At 36.0% G+C, this 20,567-nt stretch overlaps 2 protein-coding genes across 5 annotated transcripts; one reads left to right on the plus strand and one right to left on the minus strand.

Moving 5' to 3' along the window:
* Positions 1 to 5,983: 5,983 nt before the first annotated feature.
* LOC119082829 (tumor suppressor candidate 3) lies at positions 5,984 to 10,425 on the plus strand. Of its 2 annotated transcripts, none has more exons than XM_037192483.1 (6): positions 5,984 to 6,090; positions 9,159 to 9,302; positions 9,362 to 9,548; positions 9,609 to 10,001; positions 10,110 to 10,272; positions 10,335 to 10,425. In XM_037192483.1, exons 2-6 carry the CDS (start codon positions 9,198 to 9,200, stop codon positions 10,348 to 10,350), a joined length of 864 nt encoding a protein of 287 aa, XP_037048378.1. In that variant the 5' UTR covers positions 5,984 to 6,090; positions 9,159 to 9,197; the 3' UTR covers positions 10,351 to 10,425. The 2 variants fall into 2 exon arrangements, with proteins under 2 accessions (XP_037048378.1, XP_037048377.1); XM_037192482.1 differs by lacking the exon at positions 5,984 to 6,090 and adding an exon at positions 8,882 to 9,077.
* LOC119082830 lies at positions 6,648 to 8,791 on the minus strand. 3 transcript variants are annotated; one of them, XM_037192485.1, is made up of 4 exons: positions 8,635 to 8,791; positions 7,405 to 7,592; positions 7,156 to 7,338; positions 6,648 to 7,078 (listed from the first exon to the last, which is right to left on the minus strand). In XM_037192485.1, the coding sequence occupies exons 2-4, from the start codon at positions 7,583 to 7,585 to the stop codon at positions 6,837 to 6,839; spliced, it is 606 nt and encodes a 201-aa protein (XP_037048380.1). In that variant the 5' UTR covers positions 7,586 to 7,592; positions 8,635 to 8,791; the 3' UTR covers positions 6,648 to 6,836. The 3 variants fall into 3 exon arrangements, with proteins under 3 accessions (XP_037048380.1, XP_037048381.1, XP_037048379.1); XM_037192486.1 differs by lacking the exon at positions 8,635 to 8,791 and adding an exon at positions 8,140 to 8,320 and having other exon boundaries at positions 6,648 to 7,054; XM_037192484.1 differs by lacking the exon at positions 8,635 to 8,791 and adding an exon at positions 8,140 to 8,315.
* Positions 10,426 to 20,567: the final 10,142 nt, after the last annotated feature.

Below are 20,567 nucleotides of genomic sequence, written 5' to 3' on the forward strand. Positions count from 1 at the left end.
AAAATAACCTACCGCGATCTTAATAATCTACCGGCGATTGATTATAATCTACCGGCAATTGATTATAATCTACCGGCAAACGAAAATAACCTACCGGTGATCTTAATAATCTACCCGCGATTGATTACAATCTAATATTTCGGTCGCACGTAACTTAATGAGGCTGCCACTGCTTGGCATTACGTATTCTTGACCTAATATATATTTCTAAAATGTACAATTTAGAACTTTTATTTGTCACTTGAATTCACAAATTGCGCACGCGCTAAATTTGAATTTTCAGACCCCTCTCCCCCTTGCTCGCCAAAAGGTCTGGAGAAAATTTCAACAATGTATGAAGAGTACGCTTTATCAAACCCCATTAGAGCGTGCGTAATTTATGAATGGCCCTTTACTATAAAAAATGTATTTATATCTTTGGCTTATGCAGCATTCATTTTTGTTTTCAGGAATGAAAATAATTGGATCTGTCTGTGATCAAACGGAACAAATGCATCAGCAGTGAATTTGCTTGCGTATCCGAATTTACGTAATGTTAAACAAAATGTCAACTGTTATCGTATACTGTGCAAGGCAATATTATCATTCATTGCTTCGACCCGCCTCACATTCTCAAAGTTCTACGCAACAACCTTTATTCAAAGAAATTTAAAGCACTTTGTATCTGATGTGTGGGACTATAACTCCTTGAACGAAACGGAAGAAATTCAAGTTGAAAGTGATGCCAATTATGCAAGCTGGGATGATATCAGAGACTTTTACAATATTAACATCAGCAGCACTACTCGTCTTCTTCGTAAAATTACACCAGAACACATTGATCCAAAGCCCTCAAAATGAAGGTTTCTGTGGCAGCACAAATTTTTAGCAATACTTTCGGTAACCTTATGTTGTATTGCTCAAAACAAAAACAGTTGCCTAGAGATTTTGGTGGAACTGGACATATTCTAGTATTTTTCAACAACCTATTTGACAGTTTGAATGGCGCCGGAAAGGGAAGTGTTAATCCACTGCGCAGTGCGATTAATATGAAAAACAAAGAAAAACAATTCAGGTTCTGGGAATATGCCATTTCAACTCTTGAAAAATGAATTTTGTTGATAAAAGCACGCTGAAATTCAACAACAATAGCTCTGTGCTGAAGAAGACAATTTCAACAGTCAAAGGTTACATGGAACTAACCAAGAAATGCTTGGCAATAGGTATATTGTTTTGTTCCGGCACAAAAATGTTTTTTCTAAGTAGTTTCTGAGCTGCTTTTGCATACCTCATCCCCATTCTTTCGTGACGTAGGTTTTACGAAATGTGTGCATGTAGGCTACAATTTCAGCGTACGCTCGGAGCCTCTTAACACATCAGTCGATGATAAAATTTCCAAATAATCGATACTGTATTAATCGACTGTTTTATCGATAAATATCGATTGATAATCGAATTATCAGTCACTATTTATCGATTTATCAGTCGATATTTACCGATTATCGGTCGATATTTACCGATTATCAGTACGATCGATAAAAACATTCGATTGATATTGATTTTATGAAAATATCGATAATCGATTTTAAGGAAATAATCGATATTTTATCAATCGAATGAATACATACAGTTTTGCTCCTTAGTTTAGGTGAAAGAACGGCTCGTTTCTAGCATGCTCCAATCTTAATTTATATTAGTTTTATTAGTTTCGTTTTAGTAATTTGTATTTGTATTTATGTCACTTCACAAGTCTGAGGAAAGGGAGTTGAGTGGTGTAATTTTAGTGTGACAAGTAGAGGAGATTCAAAGATAACCAATTTAACGAAACGTATTTTACGAACAGCCCCTAATAAACATTTTCATTTTTATTAGGGATTAAGTCAGTCTCACTGAGACGAATGAACCAGGATGGATTGGAAAATTTTTTCGGTAACATAAAGTCAGCTTGTCACACTAAAAAACAGCCGATGGCCTTTCAATTCCGATCAGCTTTTACCAGTCTAATCGTGAACAATCTTACAGCCAAACATTCAATGCGATCAAATTGTCAAGATGATAAAGGTTTCGCTCTTTTACAAGACTTATATGACTTGTATGATATGGATTGCCAAGAAAATGTGGATGAAGCCGACCCCGATGAAACACAATTGAGCTGGATGTTGACAATGAAGAAGAATCTGATTTGAACGTTCTTGAAGAAAATGCTTTCGTTTTTGAGTCTGCTAATGTGTGTAAAAATGTTTTGCTTTCAACCAAATGTGAGGCATGCAAAAATACTTTGGAAGCTTACTGTCCGCTCGCTCAGCATGGCATTTTTAAGCAATGCGAAATAACATCAGATACGGAAAATCAGATTTTTACTTATCCGACCTTACTATTCATGTCTAGCTTTAAGTTGTTATTTAAAAAAATTCGAACTCTATTGCCGTTTATTTGCCAAGAAAAGTTTCTATCACGAAAACTGGTGGCATCTTTAAAAGGTAATGAACTCGTAGGACTGGGCTGTCCGGAACATTCCGAAGATGTTTCCGAAGAAATAAAAAAAACTACTGTTAAACTCAATCTGGATATGTTCAGAAAAGAAGTAAATGATATTTTGCGCAAAAAAACTCTACAAGTTGCTGAGAATAGCCATGCAATTTATCATAAAGCTTTTGATGCAGCTAAAAAAAAAGTATTGGCAAATATGGCCAAATGCCACAAGTGCCACCATAGTTAATTGTTTAATTGTAAAAAAAATCTTTGAATAAAATATTGTACATTTTGGAGAACTTTGTTGTTTCAATGTGCCTGTAATTAACTGCAACGTAACTAAAGCCTTCAACAGGCTCCTGACTTCGATGAACTAAAAAAAATCTACAAAGGGCGAGTAGGACTGCCATCTCACTTGAAATAATTTACCGACATTTTTATCTAATAATAAGGAGTTCGGAGATACCCGAACGGATAAAATAGTTGATTCGCCTTTTACCTTCTAATTGATCAATGTAAAGTAGACACTGTTTATCGTTTCCTATAGTTAGTAACAATCGTTTACTTTACTAGTGAGGGAATGCGGCCTTTCGCTCACTAGTGAAAACCCTTTCCTTCGCTCGTAAAGTAAAACGTCATACAATACACGTGAAGGAATTTGTTATCTCGTATCACGATGAGCAAAAGTACCTCGGGCTGACGCCCTCGGATTCTTTTACTCATCTGGATACGAGATAATCAAATTCCTTAACTGGTATGGTAATGTACTATTGTTCTCAAATTCAATCATTCTAAAATCATGTAAAACCAAAGCAATCTCTTTGATTGTTGCCAAAAATCGCCCTTTTACTTTTCGTATCCGCTGTATTCGCTACATTATTCGTTGCAGCAATGGAACAAAATAACAAAAATAACGAAAACAAACCGTTCATTTTAAAAGTAGTAAGTACTTAGTACAACTTAGCATTTAGAATAATAAAAATTGAATTTGTTAACGTCAGGCTCGCACTACTACTTATTTTCCTTAATTTCCTTATTTTTGTCCTCGTTACCTTTATTAACTTTCCTTTTTGTCCTTATTTTTACCCGATCTCTATCAAACAAAAGAGATGAAGATTGCATAACCCGATTATTTAATATTTCTTCTTTTACTTCGGTTTCGGATGAAGTGTACATGAAATGGCAAAAGGTACAAGTTTCGAAAAGACGAAATCTAACAGCTATCAAAACAATACGGGTTATATACAATTTTTCATACAAACCTTAAAATGGACCTGACTGGTTGAACCTGATGTACCTGATGGCTGTCTTCAGGTTTCAGGTTAATTCAAGTCAGGTCAAAAATATTCAGATCTCTAAGCCTGACCTCTAATAGAGGTCCTCTATCGATGGAATATCAAATAAAACGTTTCAATTTAAGTTTTGTTGGAATAAATGTGCAATTCCGATGGATGTAGCTCGACATTGTAAGTTGACACTAAATTGAATATTTTTATATTCGCTTGTACGGTTCCTGATCCGAGCTTTAGTTGCACTAAATGCAACTCGATTGCAATTTTTCCATGGGCTGGATAGAATGCAATAATCTGCCCATTCGGGATGTATAGATATAATATATATTTTACTATGATCGATATAGTAACTAAATTATGTTTAGCAGCTGAAATTTTGGGAGTGTAATACGAACGTCTCCTGCTTATTGGTGGTAGACCACAGAAAAAGGTCTACACCCAGCTACTTTTGAATTAATTAATTCAGTCAGACATTGCTTACAAATCCTTTACGTGAAAACAAACTAAAAAATGTTTTTCGTTTGGAGTCGATTTCAAATATTTGCTTTATTTACAATTTACATTGAATTTACAAATCCTACTTCTGACCCCAAAAATTCCTTATTTTCTCCTTCTTCTTATTTCTTGCTAAATTCTTTATTTCATGCTATTTTTGAGTGTGAGGTCTGGTTAACGTTATTAAGATAACTGAAGTCCCAATATTTGATAATTTTTTCAACCAGCAGGATCTTCTTTTAATTGAATAATTTTTTACTGTCAATAGAACAATGATGGCTCCTCTGTATGGTGCATGGGAATGCTAGTAAGTTATAGATATTTTCATTTAATTTCGTTTCATTTCGTTTCATTGGAACGTTCATATTTCAGAATGATTCCGACGATTCCGATTTCGATGACTTTTTAACACAAAATGACCAGGAGCAAGAGGTGGAGGATGAAGAAGAGGATGAAGGAGAAGATATAATGAAGGAGAAGATACTGAAGAGGAAGAAAATGAAGAAGATGAGAACGAAGAAGAGGAGAATGAAGATCAGGAGAATGGACTTGAGCAAATTTTGGTGACAAACAGAAGATTCGGATGAAAGTAAACTCATATTTGGAGTGAAAAATGTTTTCAACTGAAAAAAATAAAAAATAATTTTCGCTAAAACCTTTGAATTTCAGTCTCTAAATTAGAAAAAATTGTTTGTTACCACGAATTTGACGAATTAGATTCGCCGGACATTTTTGTGCACATTTGATCAAACAAATATAAAGTGTGGCAAAATGCAATTTATGATTGTGAAATTAAATCGATTTAAAATAAAGTCAACCAAATGGACGAAAAAAAAACTCTCCACGAGAAATAATGAAAAAATCTGAATCTAAATGAAACCAAACGATTGCAATTGGGACATTCATTCTCTTACCTTTTATCCATTGATAGATTTTCAATTTCGGTCCATCACTTATATTACAAAATTCACTGTAACTTATTGCTCACTTTGAGACTGAAAAATGAAATGGTTGATTACGTAATTATGTCCAACAAAAAAGTTCGACATAAATTGCGATAAAAATATGAAAAAAAATCATATTTTCATCAAAATTTATGAAAAAAAAAAATCATATTTTTATCACAATTTATGTCGAACTTTTTTGAAAAAGCATAATTATGTTGAACCATTTCATTTTCAGTCTCAAGGATGAGCAATACGCTCCACCGAAATTTGTAACATAAGTGATGGACCGAAATTAAAAAATCTATCAATCGATAAAAGGTAAGAAATTGAATCTCCCAATTGCAATCGTTTGGTTTCATTTAGATTCAGATCATTCAGATCAACCTCTCCACGAGAAATAGTGAAAAAAATCTGAATCTAAATGAAACCAAACGATAGCAATTGGGAAATTCAATTTCGTACCTTTTATCCTTTGATAGATTTTCAGTTTCGGTCCATCACGTATATTACTGTATGTATTGCTCAAGGCTCAATTTTTTGTATGTAACGTGGTGTGTATCCCGGGTATCTGCATATGCATGACCTCCTCCCCAAAGTATACAGCCTTTGTATTGCTTACCTTTGAGACTGAAAAATGAAATGGTTGATTACGTAATAATGCTTCAACAAAAAAGTTCGTCATAAATTGCGATAAAAATATGAATTTTTTTTTCAGAAATTTTGATGAAAATATGAATTTTTTTCATATTTTTATCACAATTTATGTCGAACTTTTTTGTTGAAGCATTATTACGCAATCAACCATCTCATTGATCAGTCTCAAAGTGAGCAATACATTACAGTGAATTTTGTAATATAAGTGATGGCCGAAATTGAAAATCTATCAATGGATAAATGAATAAAAGGTAAGAAATTGAATCGCCCAATTGCAATCGTTTAGTTTCATTTAGATTCAGATTTTTTCCACTATTTCTCGTGGAGAGGTTTTTTTTTCACTGTACCGATATGACATAAGAACAAGACTCAATTTTGTTCTTCCAATCATCCTCACCCTCCTTACAGAAGAATGGTATGCTACCATATGAGGGAGGTAATTTGATATCTACTCATTGTGATACGAGATATCAAATTATATTTTCATGCTTCATGCCGAAAGGAGGTTAATTTTTGATTTTTTCTCCAGTTTTCGGCCCTTTGCTTGAAAACTCACATGTGTACCTGCTTTGAACGATTGATTTTAGACACTTTCGCTTGTAAGCCTCACTCCATTCGGCCTACAACTCGCGAAATTGTCTAAAATCAATCTTACAAATGAGGTACACAAATGACTATTCCCGTGTACTTTATAGCATTTTACCGTATTTTACCGCTATCAATTCCTTCACTTAGATATCGTAATGTTCGAAAACTTTTTAATTTTAATTTTCCGTTATGAATCATTGAAATTAATACTTTTTTTTGCCATTTTTATTTATTTTAATTTTAAACATCATTTAATTGCTTACAGCAAAATAACACTTATATTTCTAAGTATCCGCTATTAAGTATCCGTTCGAACAAAACTATTCCATTTTGGAACTTTAACTTTCAATCACTTCATTCAGTTTGTTTATTTATAAGTATCCGATATAAAGCATCGTTTTGAACAAAACTATTCCATTTTGGAACTTTGAGTTTCAATCACTTGATTCAGCTTGTTTAATATTTTGTCGAGTTTCTTTAAAACCACTATTTCAAATTCGCTGTGACCACCTGAAGATTCTTCGACGGAATGACTGGATTGCGATGGTTTATCAGCTATGGATTGTGATGGCTTATCAGCTTTGGATTGTGACGGTTTATCAGCTTTGGATTGTGGTGGTTTATCAGCTATGAATTGTGATGGTTTATCAGCTAGCAATGTGAAGAATTATAAATTTTAATGCATTTGTGCAGTTGGATTCACTTAGATAGATAACTGATTTGTTTACCTGAGACATTTTTGGAACTGGAACCTTTTAGCAACCGCCGTTTGTGGTAGTATTTACGAAGCGTCCATTTCCTTTTCCATTCTTGAACAGATTGCACGGACGGACCCATTTCGTTCAAATCTGTTGTTAAATCGTCCCAAAGCTGATCAGAAACGGTCCCCTCAACCAAGGCTTCACAATTCTCTGCAATTTTTTGGTAATTATTGCAAAGTAACGTTCACCTTAAACAACAACGAAAACGAGTTTTACCTTTATGAAATTGGTCCATTCGCGAGTATTGTTCTTTTGAAACTCTTTGACCGACCACGTCTGTATTGTTCGTACGATTTTCTTTGCTATCTTCGAGATCGTCGATATCATCGTTATCGTCATACTCGATGTACTCGATATATTCATCGAAAATGTCATCTGCAATACTATTGCAATTCATGGCTGGGCTGAAAATGATTTTGTTTCATTAAATGAGGTTTCTATTTTGTACATGTTTCAATACAATTCCTAACTTTCAATTTTTGTATCTTACTGAACGATGAATAATAATTTTGACCTATTCTACAGTAAGAACCTCAAAGACAGACAAATAAATCTGCTTCATAAAAAATTCAGATTTACAAAGTTTACCGGATTTCAAGACGTTTTTAGGTAACAATAACACAAAAATCTGGTGAAAGGCACTGCGGTAATTAAGCGATCAAATGTATTTTTGTAAAAAATTGTTTTGTTCTAACTCATTGAACTAACAATATTTCCACTTTCAGTTTCAAATATGTCACTACACACGATTATACACTGCCCGATATGTAGTATTAATTTGCTTTGTATATTACATCCATACGTGACCTTGAATCATCTGAGACAATGCTCCGTAGCTTAGTTGATGTTATCTTTATATTGTAAATATAATTGCTGACTTTGTATTTTTGTGGTCGTGGATAGGGTTTATAAAATTGTTTGCTGTTTTCTGCATTAAAATTTTAAGCTTACCAATTCGACCGCCCTTTAGGATATTTATTGAACCGTACCGTACCGTACAAGAGTTTGCAGCAGAATGGCCAGCAGAGACTTTTCAGACAAGGGAAATGTTAGGATTATTCGAGTACGTTGAAGTTGTTGAGAGTCGTAATTAGTGTTTGGTTCAGCGAGTAGATGGGGGAAAGGTACTGCAGTATGTCCAGTATGTTGAAAGATGATGAAGATGATAGAGATGCAATACTAAACAGTTAATTTTCCTTTTTTTAAATTTAGGAAACAAATTGTCATAAATTAGGACAAAATAGGAGCTTTAAAAAAATGTTTAGTACTTTTAGCCTATTCGAATCGTGTGTCGACTCTTTTTATAAAACAGTTGCCTTAATATTATTTAATTTCGATATCGATGGGATCTTGAACTGTTAGCAAGAAGGTAATTTTACACATTAAACAATGGGTTCAACAACAAGTGACAAGTCTTTAGTAATGCAAATCCAGCTTCGCTATTACCGTTTCTCTTACGTGTCCAGAACATCTTCTAAAATGCTGCCCGTATAATAGCCTATTTCGTAGTCACCGTATCGCAAACATCGTAAACAATAACAAACAAAAAAATTGACAAAAGGATGATTCAACCGTCTCAACGGTCTCAACTGACAGAACCGACACAACTGAGATTTTTAGTTTTGAAAATCACAAAGAGAAACCCATGGCGCTGAGAGTTGAACCATTTTTTTTTTTCAAGTAGTGTCACCCCTGTGGTTTAGACGTGACAAGTAAATGTGATTTATTTTCACACGAAAACCTATGCCGTTCTGATAAATTAAATTTATTGAAAATTAGCCCGATATTTGTGTCGGCATTCAGTGAACATGAAAATCCTTTTAGTTTTATTGAGCTTTATTGCATTGAGCGGTGTGTATTATGTCAGCGGACAGAGTAAAACCAAAAATGTAAATGTTCGATTAGATCGATAACGAGTATATATAGACCACGTCATTCAAACATTTCTCTTCTTCACACTTACTTTGCAGGCACAATCGTTGAATGATAAAGTGCAGCAGTTGCTGGACATGAATATGAAACGATCTGTCCTTAAATTCAATGGCAATAAATTTAAGGATTTCGTTAAGACCGCCCCTAGAAACTACTCGATGATTATTATGTTCACTGCCATGGTAAAGTTGATGATGGTTTGTAGTTGGGCGGTTTTAAATTTACATTTTTATTAAATTAGGCCCCAGCTAGACAATGCGTTATTTGTCGTCATGCCCACGACGAATTCACCATAGCGGCTAATTCGTACAGACACTCGAGTGCCTACAGCAACAAACTATTTTTCGCTATGATCGATTTCGACGAAGGCTCAGACGTGTTCCAACTTTTGCGTCTGAACACCGCTCCAGTGTTCATGCATTTCCCTGGTAGGAGGAAATTTTGTTTGTAGAAATTGCCCGATAGAAACGATTTCTCTCTGTTCTCAGCTAAGGGTAAACCGAAGGGTGCCGACACCATGGACATTCAACGAATCGGATTCTCCGCTGAGTTAATATCGAAATGGATCCAGGAACGTACTGACATTCAAATCCGCATTTTCCGTCCGCCAAACTATTCCGGAACGGTTGCCGTCGTCATGTTAATGTCACTCGTTGCCGGTTTCTTGTATCTGAGACGAAATAATCTCGAATTTCTGTACAACAAACAATTGTGGAGTCTGTTGGCTGTGATGTTTTGCTTCATTTTCGTTTCCGGTCAGATGTGGAACCATATTCGCAGTCCGCCGTTCGTGCACAAAAGCTCAACCGGTGGCGTTAGTTACATTCACGGATCGTCGCAAGGACAACTGGTTGTTGAGACTTACATCGTTATGTTCTTGAGTAAGTTTTCCGGTCGGTGGTCTCCGGTCAGACGATTCTATCGGATGGGATAGTCGATTCGTTGGCGTTGTGGCCTTCGCTTTACCAAAAATGTTTTTCGCTTTTCAGATGCAATGATTGTTCTCGGCATGATCATGTTGACCGAATCCGGTAGTCAGACTGATATGAAAAAGGGACGAATAATGGCCGTTGTTGGTCTGGTATTGGTGTCGGTATTTTTCTCCTCGATATTGTCGGTATTCCGAACGAAAGCGCAAGGGTACCCGTACAGGTAGGTCATAACGAAAATGTCGCTGATGCATTGTAACTAACCGGAAAAAATCCGCTTTTCAGTTTCCTCTTCAAGTAGAAATGATCAAATTTAAAGCAAAACACAAACAAAGTTTAATGTGATGGAACTCATGGTTTGACGTGTTTTTTACAAAAAAAGAAAAAGAGAAAATTTCCCATCTGGACTGCAATGTTAATTTTAAATTAAAAATCGATCGTACGTGTGGAATCCAATTAAAAAACAAACAAAATATGTACAAAAAGTCTTGTAGGATTTGAATCGTTTTTGTTTCAAAATGAATAATAAAAGTGCTTGATAGTGGTCGGAAATGTGATTATTAATTGACGATTGTGATGGCATCTGCAAGTGGTGGGGACATGGTATGGGGGTCATAGAGAGTAGATCGACTTCATGGTTTTTTCAGCCGTCAGAACATTAAGTCTTAAAGAGTTGCCATAATCAGGGAGATGCGGGAAAACAGGAAAAGTATCCCCTTCAAACACTCAAATTTTGACAACAACAACTTTCACATCGTTAACTATTTGCAACAATTATTTCATCTGAAGATTTAAGTAAGGAAATTGCACAAAAAGAGGAAATCCGCTCCTTTCCTGACTACTGGCTATTGTTCCACGAACCCAATTTTCAAATAGATTTTCTTATTAGTCTTAACATACCTTCCATTTGACATATCGGTCATCATTTTTGAGCGAAAACTTCCGGAGATAGCTACTGATCGACCAACCCTAAGGTGTCGATTTCACTTAAAGAAAGTACTCCGTGAGAGAGCCGTTAGAGAGCCGTGAGAGAGCAAACTGTCAAATAAACAATGAAAAATTGAAAAAATTCAATTTAGTCTCTCACACGGAGTACTTTTTTTGGTAAGAGGAAACTAAGCATAAGAGTAATTATACCTAGAGAGAGGAAATTTCGAACCAAATTCCGTAAAATATGTGGTCCCAACATGAAATACAAAATGTTTATTTGTATGTGTTTGCCCTCTTAATTGAAAAAATTGAGCAAATTGAACTATCAAAAGCGTCTGTCTACATGTATTGGTGTAAAATTATAATGGGAAGAATTTATATTGATAATTCTAAATTATTAACTGACCACTGGAAAAAAGAAACTGATCGCTGACACTTTTTCAAAATTATCACAACAAAATAAGATTCTACAGACCAAAAATAAGAAGTGATCCCATGTATCACTTACCATCCGAAAAATAAAATTTGATCCCCAAAAATAAAGAATTTGATCGCAAAAAATAACGAAAATGATCGCAAGAAATAACGAAAATGATCGCAAGAAATAAAGAATATGATCACAAGAAATAAAGAATATGATCGCAAAGAATAAAGAATTTGATAAAAGACTAACAACTTGATAGTTGACTAACAACTTGATAGTTGACTAACAACTTGATAGTTGACTAACAACTTGATAGTTGACTAACAACTTGATAGTTGACTATCAAATTTGATAGTTCACTAACAAATTTAATGCGTCTACGATACCAAAGAATAGTATTTTGCATAACAAGGGGCGAAAGTAAAAAAATTCAAACGTGTGAAGTTTGCAGCCCGCGCCGCAGGCAAGGGCGGCAATCACACGATTTGAATTTCTTTACTTTTGCCCCGAGTGATGCATACTATTTTTTATGCCAAATACTGCGGAAGATTTGTATTTTCGGTCCGAAACAAAACATAATTTTAATTAAACTGTTGAGTTATCAACAAAATTTGCTGTAGAAACACCAAAATGCCGAAAAGCGTGGGGGTCCAGCCCCCTGGTATAAAAATAAAAACAATTTAACAAATGAAATTACTGTAAACATACATTCACTTGCTCACAAAACATTTGGCTATCGTCAACACAACACTACACTCAATGCGTACTTTCAATCAAGTGAACATGTGTTTTCGAGACATATGAGGACCGAAAGTAAAATGATGACAGTGACATTTACTTTCGGCCCGCAAATACGCAAGCCCACGGGGCGAAAGTAAAATGATGACAGTGACATTTACTTTCGGCCCAAGGCCTGAATTTTTTTACTTTCGGTCACCATTTGAGGACCGAAAATACAAACTTTCGCAGTATTTGGCATAAAAAGATGTTTTTTACTCAATGTCTTACGGCAGAAAAATGCCTGCTATCAAATGAGCACACTATGATTGAAAGTGTAGGATATTTTATGTTAAATGTAACCATCATTATTTGTAGGCAATATAAGATAAGTCATTCTCAACTAATTTCTGAATATTTTTTTTAAATTCATTATTCCAACAATCAAACAAAATATTTTACAACTCCCATACGAGTGTGAAGTTTGCGGCCAGAGCGAAACGAGGGCCGTAATTCTCACGAGTCGTGATAATTTTATGGGACATATATTCGACCGATAGAAAAATTCAATTTTACCGATAGAAAATAATAAAATACCGATAGAAATGTGGTACATGTCGCTGGCACCTCTTCAGTAAATCAGTAAAAAAAAGGCTTTCCTTCGCACTTTGTCGATTTTGGAAATATAAAGCAAAGGCGGTTCGTTCCTAGGGACTCCATCCTTCAACGAAATGTAATGAGAAGGCGTTTTGTTCGCTCCTAGGGAATTCATCCTTCTACGAAATGTAATGCAAAGGCGTTGTGTTCGTTCCTAGTGAATTCATCCTTTTACAAAACTTAACGAGAAGGCGTTTTGTTCGTTCCTAGGGAATTCATCCTTCTACGAAATGTAACTTAGAGACGTTTCGTCAATTCTTCACTTTTGTCGCTTTCTGAATCGTCGAAAAAAATCGACAAAAGTGAAGAAACGACAAAAAAAAATTAATTAATTTATCGGTCGTTTATTGCCTTCCACATTTTATTCACGAGTGACGGTTTTGCAAAATACCGAGGGACTTCCTTTTTGTACAAAACTGTAAGAGAAGAACATCTATCGGTTTTTTTTTAATTTTTTACCAAAGTGAAAGAGTCCTCTCATCGTTCCACATTCGTAAAACTTCGCATCTACTCTGATTAAATTTGACAAAATGGCAATCAAACAGAATAATAGATAGCATATCCTTATTTCTTGCAATCAAATTCTTTATTTTTTGTGATCAATTCATTACTTTCTTCTGTCAAGCTCCTTATTTTTTACTAAGGTAAAAGCAAAATAAAATGATCGAGTCTGGTTTTTGACAATTGAATTACAATTGTCAAAAACCAGACTCGATCATTTTATTTTGCTTTCATTTTATCAATTATTTGTTTTCTGCTTTCAAGTTCTATTTTTTTGTTATCAATTTCTTATTTATTGCAATCATATTCTTTATTTTTTGTGATCAATTCACTAATTTCTTCTGTCATGCTCCTAGTTTTTTACTATCAATCATTTATTTTCTTCTTTCAAGTTCTATTTTTTTGTGATCAATTCCTTATTTCTTGTAATCATTTCATATTTTGAGGCAATCATATGTTAGTTGTAAAACTGCATAAATTTAGCGATCAAATTCTTATTTTCTTGTGATCAAATTTTATTTTTATTGCGATCACGAAGACATTGCGATCATTTCTTTATTTTTTGCGATCAATTCTTTATGTTTTGCGATCGTTTCTTGTTAAATATCGATCACTTTAATTACATGCCAATTATAATTATGTGTATCTTATACAAACTGATATTGGGACCACATTTGGTCGTACAAATTTCCTCTCTAAATGCTTGATTCCACTTACCAAAAAAGTACTCCGTGTAAGAGACAAAATTGATTTTTTTTTTCAATTTTTGCTTTGTTTATTTGACAGCTCGCTATCTCACAGAGTACTTTTTGTTGAATAGAAACCATACTTAACTCTTAGTACGAACCCGATTTATCTGAAATTTAAATATTCTGATTCGTCCCGTCAAAAGTAGATAGGTACAAAGAAAAAGTATTGAAAAACAAAACAAATCACAATCACTGTTCCTGGAACTTGACTCCAAATTGCTATTCCTGTTTTGGAGTACTTCAGGGACTAAAATAAGGATTTCTGTGCAGGTGGGAAACTTTTCAACGGGGCGCCTAAAAACGAAATCTTGGGCGCCAAAGTAACAATTTTTTATGCCAAAGTAATTTCATGACCGTAAGCCTGGAGAGGGATTGCGGAATCAGTTCTCTTTGCTCAATTCTATCAAAACTCTACTGATAGAGAACTATTCACTACTTCACTGAAAGATGTCGCAGCAACAAGGCCAATGTCAACAGAAAAATAATTAATTATTTACTCAACGGTTTTCAGTGAAATAAAATGCCATCGTAAAGCTCATGACCTTAGGACTCTGGCACAGTAATCAGTTTTTTAATCGGCCCTATATCGGCTTGGCGATAAGAATTTGAAAAAACGTTTGCTGTCATTTCATCGATTCGTAAGCCTCTTATCGCCAGGCCGATATAGGGCCGATTAAAAAACTGATTACTGCTCCAGAGTCCTGAGTCCATTAAAAAATTAATTATTTTCTGTTGACATTGGGTTTGTTGCGACATATTTCAGTGAAGTAGTGAATCGTTCTCCATCAGTAGAGTTTTGATAGAATTGAGAAAGCGAACTGATGCCGTAATCCCTCTCCAGGGGTCTCATCCGAAAAATCACTCAAAATGTCCATGACATGATTTATGATTGAAAATGTTTAAAATGTTAGCAAAAACGTTAATTCATGAAAACTCCATAACTCGAGTAATTCTTAACCGATTTCTAGGAACATTTTTTTTGTTCGGTGAAGAATCAAATTCCTGAGGTTCAGTTCATAGAAAGGTTCGAAAAAATCAAATTAAAAGGTCTTATTCCTTCAGCATTCTATTTTCAACTTTAAGAATTCCAAATTGATCTCATAATTTTCCTTTGAAAAATACTTTCAAAAAGTTTTAGCTTCAACATCGTCTTTTTTCTTATGCGTAAAAGAAACAAACTTCAGTGGAGTCGATGAAATCTAGTACACTGTAGACATCTACTAAATATTTATATCAAAATACTACTACTGTTAGTGTAAATATCATTCCCTTATTTGAAAACTGCAATCCACGGGTTTAGTGGTCGAATCCGATATTTCAAACTTGTGTACAGAAATTCACGTTCAAACGTTGATATCTTATTTTAAAGAATAAGAGCCAGATTTTGCTAGGTTTGCATCTTTTACGGAGTTTTATCAGCCATTATCATTTTCTAGATATGTTCAATGCGCCGCAGGCAAAACTTTTATTAAAATTAGATTCTTCTCATTATTTTAAGTCAGATAATTATAATTTTTCTTGTGGGTAAATTTAGATTCGCAGGTGGGAATTAGAGGGGCGCAGGTGGGAAAATGCCCACCTGCGATGTTCCTTAGTTTAGTCCCTGGAGTACTTCCCGTTGAGTAGCGACAACGTGATTACGCTTGGAAGGTTAGGTGGGCAACAATACCCTCTCTAGCAACCAAACTAGAAAATTTTACACTTAAAAAAAATTTAAATGAAGTATTAGTCCAGAAGCCACTGAAGTGCCCGTGTCCATGAAAGGTGCACGGCATATCTTGGGTGATTTGGATAGCCCTTGGCACCCTGAAAAAGAAAAGTTCGGGTGCCAAGCTGAAATCCTGTCAGTTTTCGGAAAAAGGAGGGGGGAAGTCTTTAGTGCAATCTTCCAGCTTTCGACCATTTTCGAACACTCTTAACAAAATATTTCGTATATTTATGGATGATATCGATAGAGAATTAAATTTCCTGAGCCCTAGAAGTTTTTTCAAATTTTTTGGACTTCATAAGGTGGTCCAAAAATTTGGTCAAAGTGAAGAAAAATTTTGAAACATCGACTTTTCCACTGTTTTTATCATATTTCAAATGGAACCAATCATCTCGCCAATCATTTTATGTTTAGATAATGTTCTACAATATTGTTGCCCGAAAAATTCTCTATACAATTTTTCGAATACCTAGAGGCACCTGAAGGTTACAGGGCGGTCCTAAACAATGATTATGTCGAGTCTTCTTCTTCTTCTTCTTTTTCAGCCTGTTTCTATCCACTGCTGGATGTAGGCCTCTCCAACTTCTTTCCATTTCGTACGATCCATTGCCATTTGCTGCCAGTTTGTACCTGCAATATTCTTAATTCCGTTTGTCCATCTCTCTGGTGGTCTACCTATAGCTCGTCTTTTATATGGTCGCCAGTTCATGATCTTTTTGGTCCAACGTTCGTCTGTCCTTCTTGCAATATGTCCCGCCCAGCTCCATTTCAGAGATGCTATTCTTTCCATGACATCAACGACCCTGGTTTGTTGTCGAATCCATTGATTCGTCATTCTGTCTCTGAGTGTTATTCCAAGCATACTCCGTTCCATGGCTCTTTGTGTCACTCTCAATTTATCTTCGGATGCTTTCGTTAAAGTTAACGTTTCCGCTCCATAAGTGAGCACTGGAAGGACACAAGTGTCGAAAACTTTGCGTTTCAGACTATTATTCATTTTGCTTTTGAAAATTAGTCTGAGTTTTCCGAACGCTGCCCATGCAAGACCAATCCTACGTCTTATTTCGGCAGTCTGGTTGTCCAGACCTAACTTCAGTTTATGTCCTAGATATACATAGCTGTCGACTCGTTCAATGACAGTGTCACCAATTTTGATTTCTCTATCGTCCCTGATGTTGGTCATGACTTTTGTTTTCGATAAGTTCATCTTGAGGCCAACTTTGATTGCCTCTTCACTTAACTGTTGTAGCATAAGCTGAGCCTGACCTATATTCGCTGCTATCGGTACAATGTCATCAGCGAAGCGGAGATTGCTCAGGTACTCTCCATTTATCTTTATTCCCATTTTACTCCAGTTTAACTTCCTAAAAACACTCTGCAGAATCGCCGTGAATAATTTCGGTGAAATAGTGTCACCCTGCCTTACACCTCGTCCGATTCTGAATTTCTCCGTGCTCTTATGAAGTTTTATACATGAAGTAGCATTTTTGTACACATATCGAATTGTGTTGGAGTACCTTGAGTCTACTCTACATTCGTCTAATGCGTCCAATATCGACCATGTTTCCACTGAATCGAAAGCTTTTTCGAAGTCTATGAATAGCAAGACTATGTCGATGTTGTATTCACGACACTTCTCAATAAGCGTTCTCATCACCTGCAAATGGTCGTTTGTGCTGAAACCAGATCTGAAAGCAGCTTGTTCAACAGGTTGGTAGAAGTCGAACTTGTTAGTGTTCCTCTTCGTAATGATTTTCATAAACAACTTGTAGAGTGTTGACAATAGGCTTATGGGCCGGTAATTTTCCAGCTTTGTTATGTCTCCTTTTTTATGCAGCAATGTAATTACCGCATTTTCCCAGGCTTCTGGTACTTCTTCCCATTGGAGACATTTATTAAACAAAGCCGTGATTGCCTTTAATAAGGAGTCTCCACCCAGTTTAATGGCTTCCACTGGAACACCATCTTCTCCGGGAGACTTTTTGTTTTTCATCTCGGCTACTGCGGCCTTGACTTCATCAACAGTTATGTCGGGCATATCCTCCGATCCCACGTTTCTTATTATTGGTCTATCTTCGGTTTCTTCCGTTGGACTCTGTCTTGCTGAAGAAAACAAATTCTCATAAAATTCTGTTGCAATGTTTAATATCGCATTTCGATCCGTTTGGATCGTTCCTGTTTTGTCTCGTAATTTGAAGATTTCTTTTTTGGCGTTTGTCATTTTTCTCCGTAGGACTTTCATATTGCAGTTAGCTTCAATTATGGTTTGAGCCAATTGGACATTATATTTTCTTTCATCTGATCTCCTTGCTTTGTTGATACTTTTAGACAAGTTCCGGTATTCCACCGAATCTCGCCCTCCGTTTTTTACCAACTCTGCTCTGCTTGCGATCAGGTCTAATGTTTCTCTGCTGAGTTTCGATTCTTTCCCTTGGACGGATTTGCATTTGGATTTCATGAATCCCATTATTGTATCGACGATTTTGGTATTCAATTCGTCCAATGTTTCACATTGATTGTTGACGTTATCTAATTCGGCAGTCATTTTCATGGCAAATTCTTCATTTTGTGTGTAAAGCCGTTGTACGTCAATCCTTTCACTTTTCTGAACTAGTTGTGATCTTTGAAATCTGGTATTTAACGTGACTCTTGCACGAACCATTCGGTGATCACTACCGGTTGAAAAATTGTTTAGGACCGTAACGTTCTTAACGGTTGACTTACAGCCAGTTATGATGTAATCGATCTCATTTTTCGTTACACCATCTGCACTAGCCCAAGTCCATTTCCTTTGAGGCTTTCCGGCAAAAAATGAATTCATTGCGTACAAATTGTGTTGCTGTAAGAAGTTGAGTAAAGTATTTCCACGCTCATTTCTTTGGTCGTTGCTAAAACTACCAACAGAAACTTCGGAGTCTTCTTCTCGTTTTCCCAGCTTCGCATTGAAATCACCGATTAGATATTGGTAATGTGAAGGGTTTTCGTCCAGAGCTTTCTCGACATCTTCATAGAATCTTTCTACTTCTTCGTCATCATGAGTGGACGTGGGTGCGTAAACCTGAATTAATTTGACACTGTATCTGTTATTTATCTTCAGGCTTACGTATATCACTCGATCGGATATGCTTTTCGTGTGAATTATGCGATCCGACCACCGCTTGTTTATGAACAATCCGACACCGTGCATCAGCATCTGACTGTCACTTCCTCGGTAGAAGAATGTATGCCCTGATTGTAATTTCAGGCATTCCTCTCCAGGTTTTCTCACTTCGCTCACTCCCACAACATCCCATTTTATCTTTTCTAGCTCTTCTTCCATTTCTTGCATTTTTTGTCTTGACGACAATGTTCTGGCATTATATGTGGCAATGTATAATTCGTTGTGGCTTCGTTTGAAGGTTTTTAGCATTAAAACACCACGCTTGCTACTGCGGGTTGGTGAGTATGAAAGCTTTACTTTGCTCGCCCCCGGTAATCCTCGAGCTCTGACCCGCACATTTCTGCACGTTCCGGGACCACCGTGCCTATCAAAGTGCACAGTGCCCGACGGGGTAGTGTTACTCTTTTTGAACATTCTTTTCCATAAAGCTTTGCCCATTCTTTTGAACCTATCTGAGCAAAAGGTTATTCGTCATTTAAAAGCTTAACCTAGTAGCTAATAAGAATTCTGGGATCGTTCTATCCTTTGGCTTCCTGATCGTGTTGTTCCACCTCAACGTTGGTCCCTTAACCCCAATTCTTTCGGCTTCCAGCTCACGATTCATTCAACCTTAAGATTGATCTATCTAATCCTATCTTATTTACTGCTACGTCCTCGTTAAACTTCATTCCCTCCACTCTTTTTCAAACTGGCTTGGGACAGTCTTTGGCGGTGTCGAGTCTGAAGAATAATAATGATAATAATTTTTAACCAAATTTTGTCGCAGAAATGTTGAAGAATGTTTATAGAATTGTATTTTTTATGATTTGTAAAGTGTAACTGGGTGTTCGGTGTTCATGGTATTTCACGATGAAAATATTAGAAAAATGTCAAGTTCCTATCAGTCCGGCCACTATTTTGATATAATATATTGATATTTAGAAGTAAACCAAAATTCCAAGGTACTATTCACTCATTCGTGAAATTATTGAATATCCAACAATTAGAAATATGGCTGCAAGCATTTGAACAATACAGGGTAGATCACAATGTTTCAATGTAGCACTTCAGTGGCTACTGCACAATATGAGCAGCGATGCCTTTTTTGTGTTGAAAATATTACGTCTCCTGTTACCATTTCGGTGTTCGAAAATGAGTAATTTGGCATTGTGACGTGTTTTTTTGTGTGTTGCTCCGTTATTTTGGTGTGCAAAACTGAAATAAAGTTTAAAATTTGTCTTTTTCCACGGTGGGGCTGAACGAACTTTAAATAAACATGTCGACTTCCATCTCGGTTCTTTTCATAGCTGTGTTAGGGGAGGCGGGTACTATCCAACGGCGAATGTTGCGGGCGCAACCGCTGAGCAGTTTCTGAGAACTAGGAATATCGTCGCCTGGCTCCGCGGAAGTTGCTGGACCAGTGTTTGAAACTGGAATCGGTAGAGGGACAAATTCTAAGAACAACCATGTAAAAATTGTTGCTCTCAGTCATTTGGTCGCAGAGCCCTAGAAGCTGAAAGTCGAAAATTCCACCTCTTCAAGGGGCGATGCCTCCTCGACGAAGTTCTCGATCAAGCACTTTAATAGCGTTTCTAGACAAGGTTAATGTGCTCTTTCGAATGGCAATAAAATTTTTTGAAAGTGGTCTCTTTTGGTACATTTTCAGAAAAGTCACTTTTTAGAAACCCTCGGT

The sequence above is a fragment of the Bradysia coprophila genome, unplaced genomic scaffold (assembly GCF_014529535.1).
Source record: "Bradysia coprophila strain Holo2 unplaced genomic scaffold, BU_Bcop_v1 contig_494, whole genome shotgun sequence".
NCBI lineage: Eukaryota > Metazoa > Arthropoda > Insecta > Diptera > Sciaridae > Bradysia > Bradysia coprophila.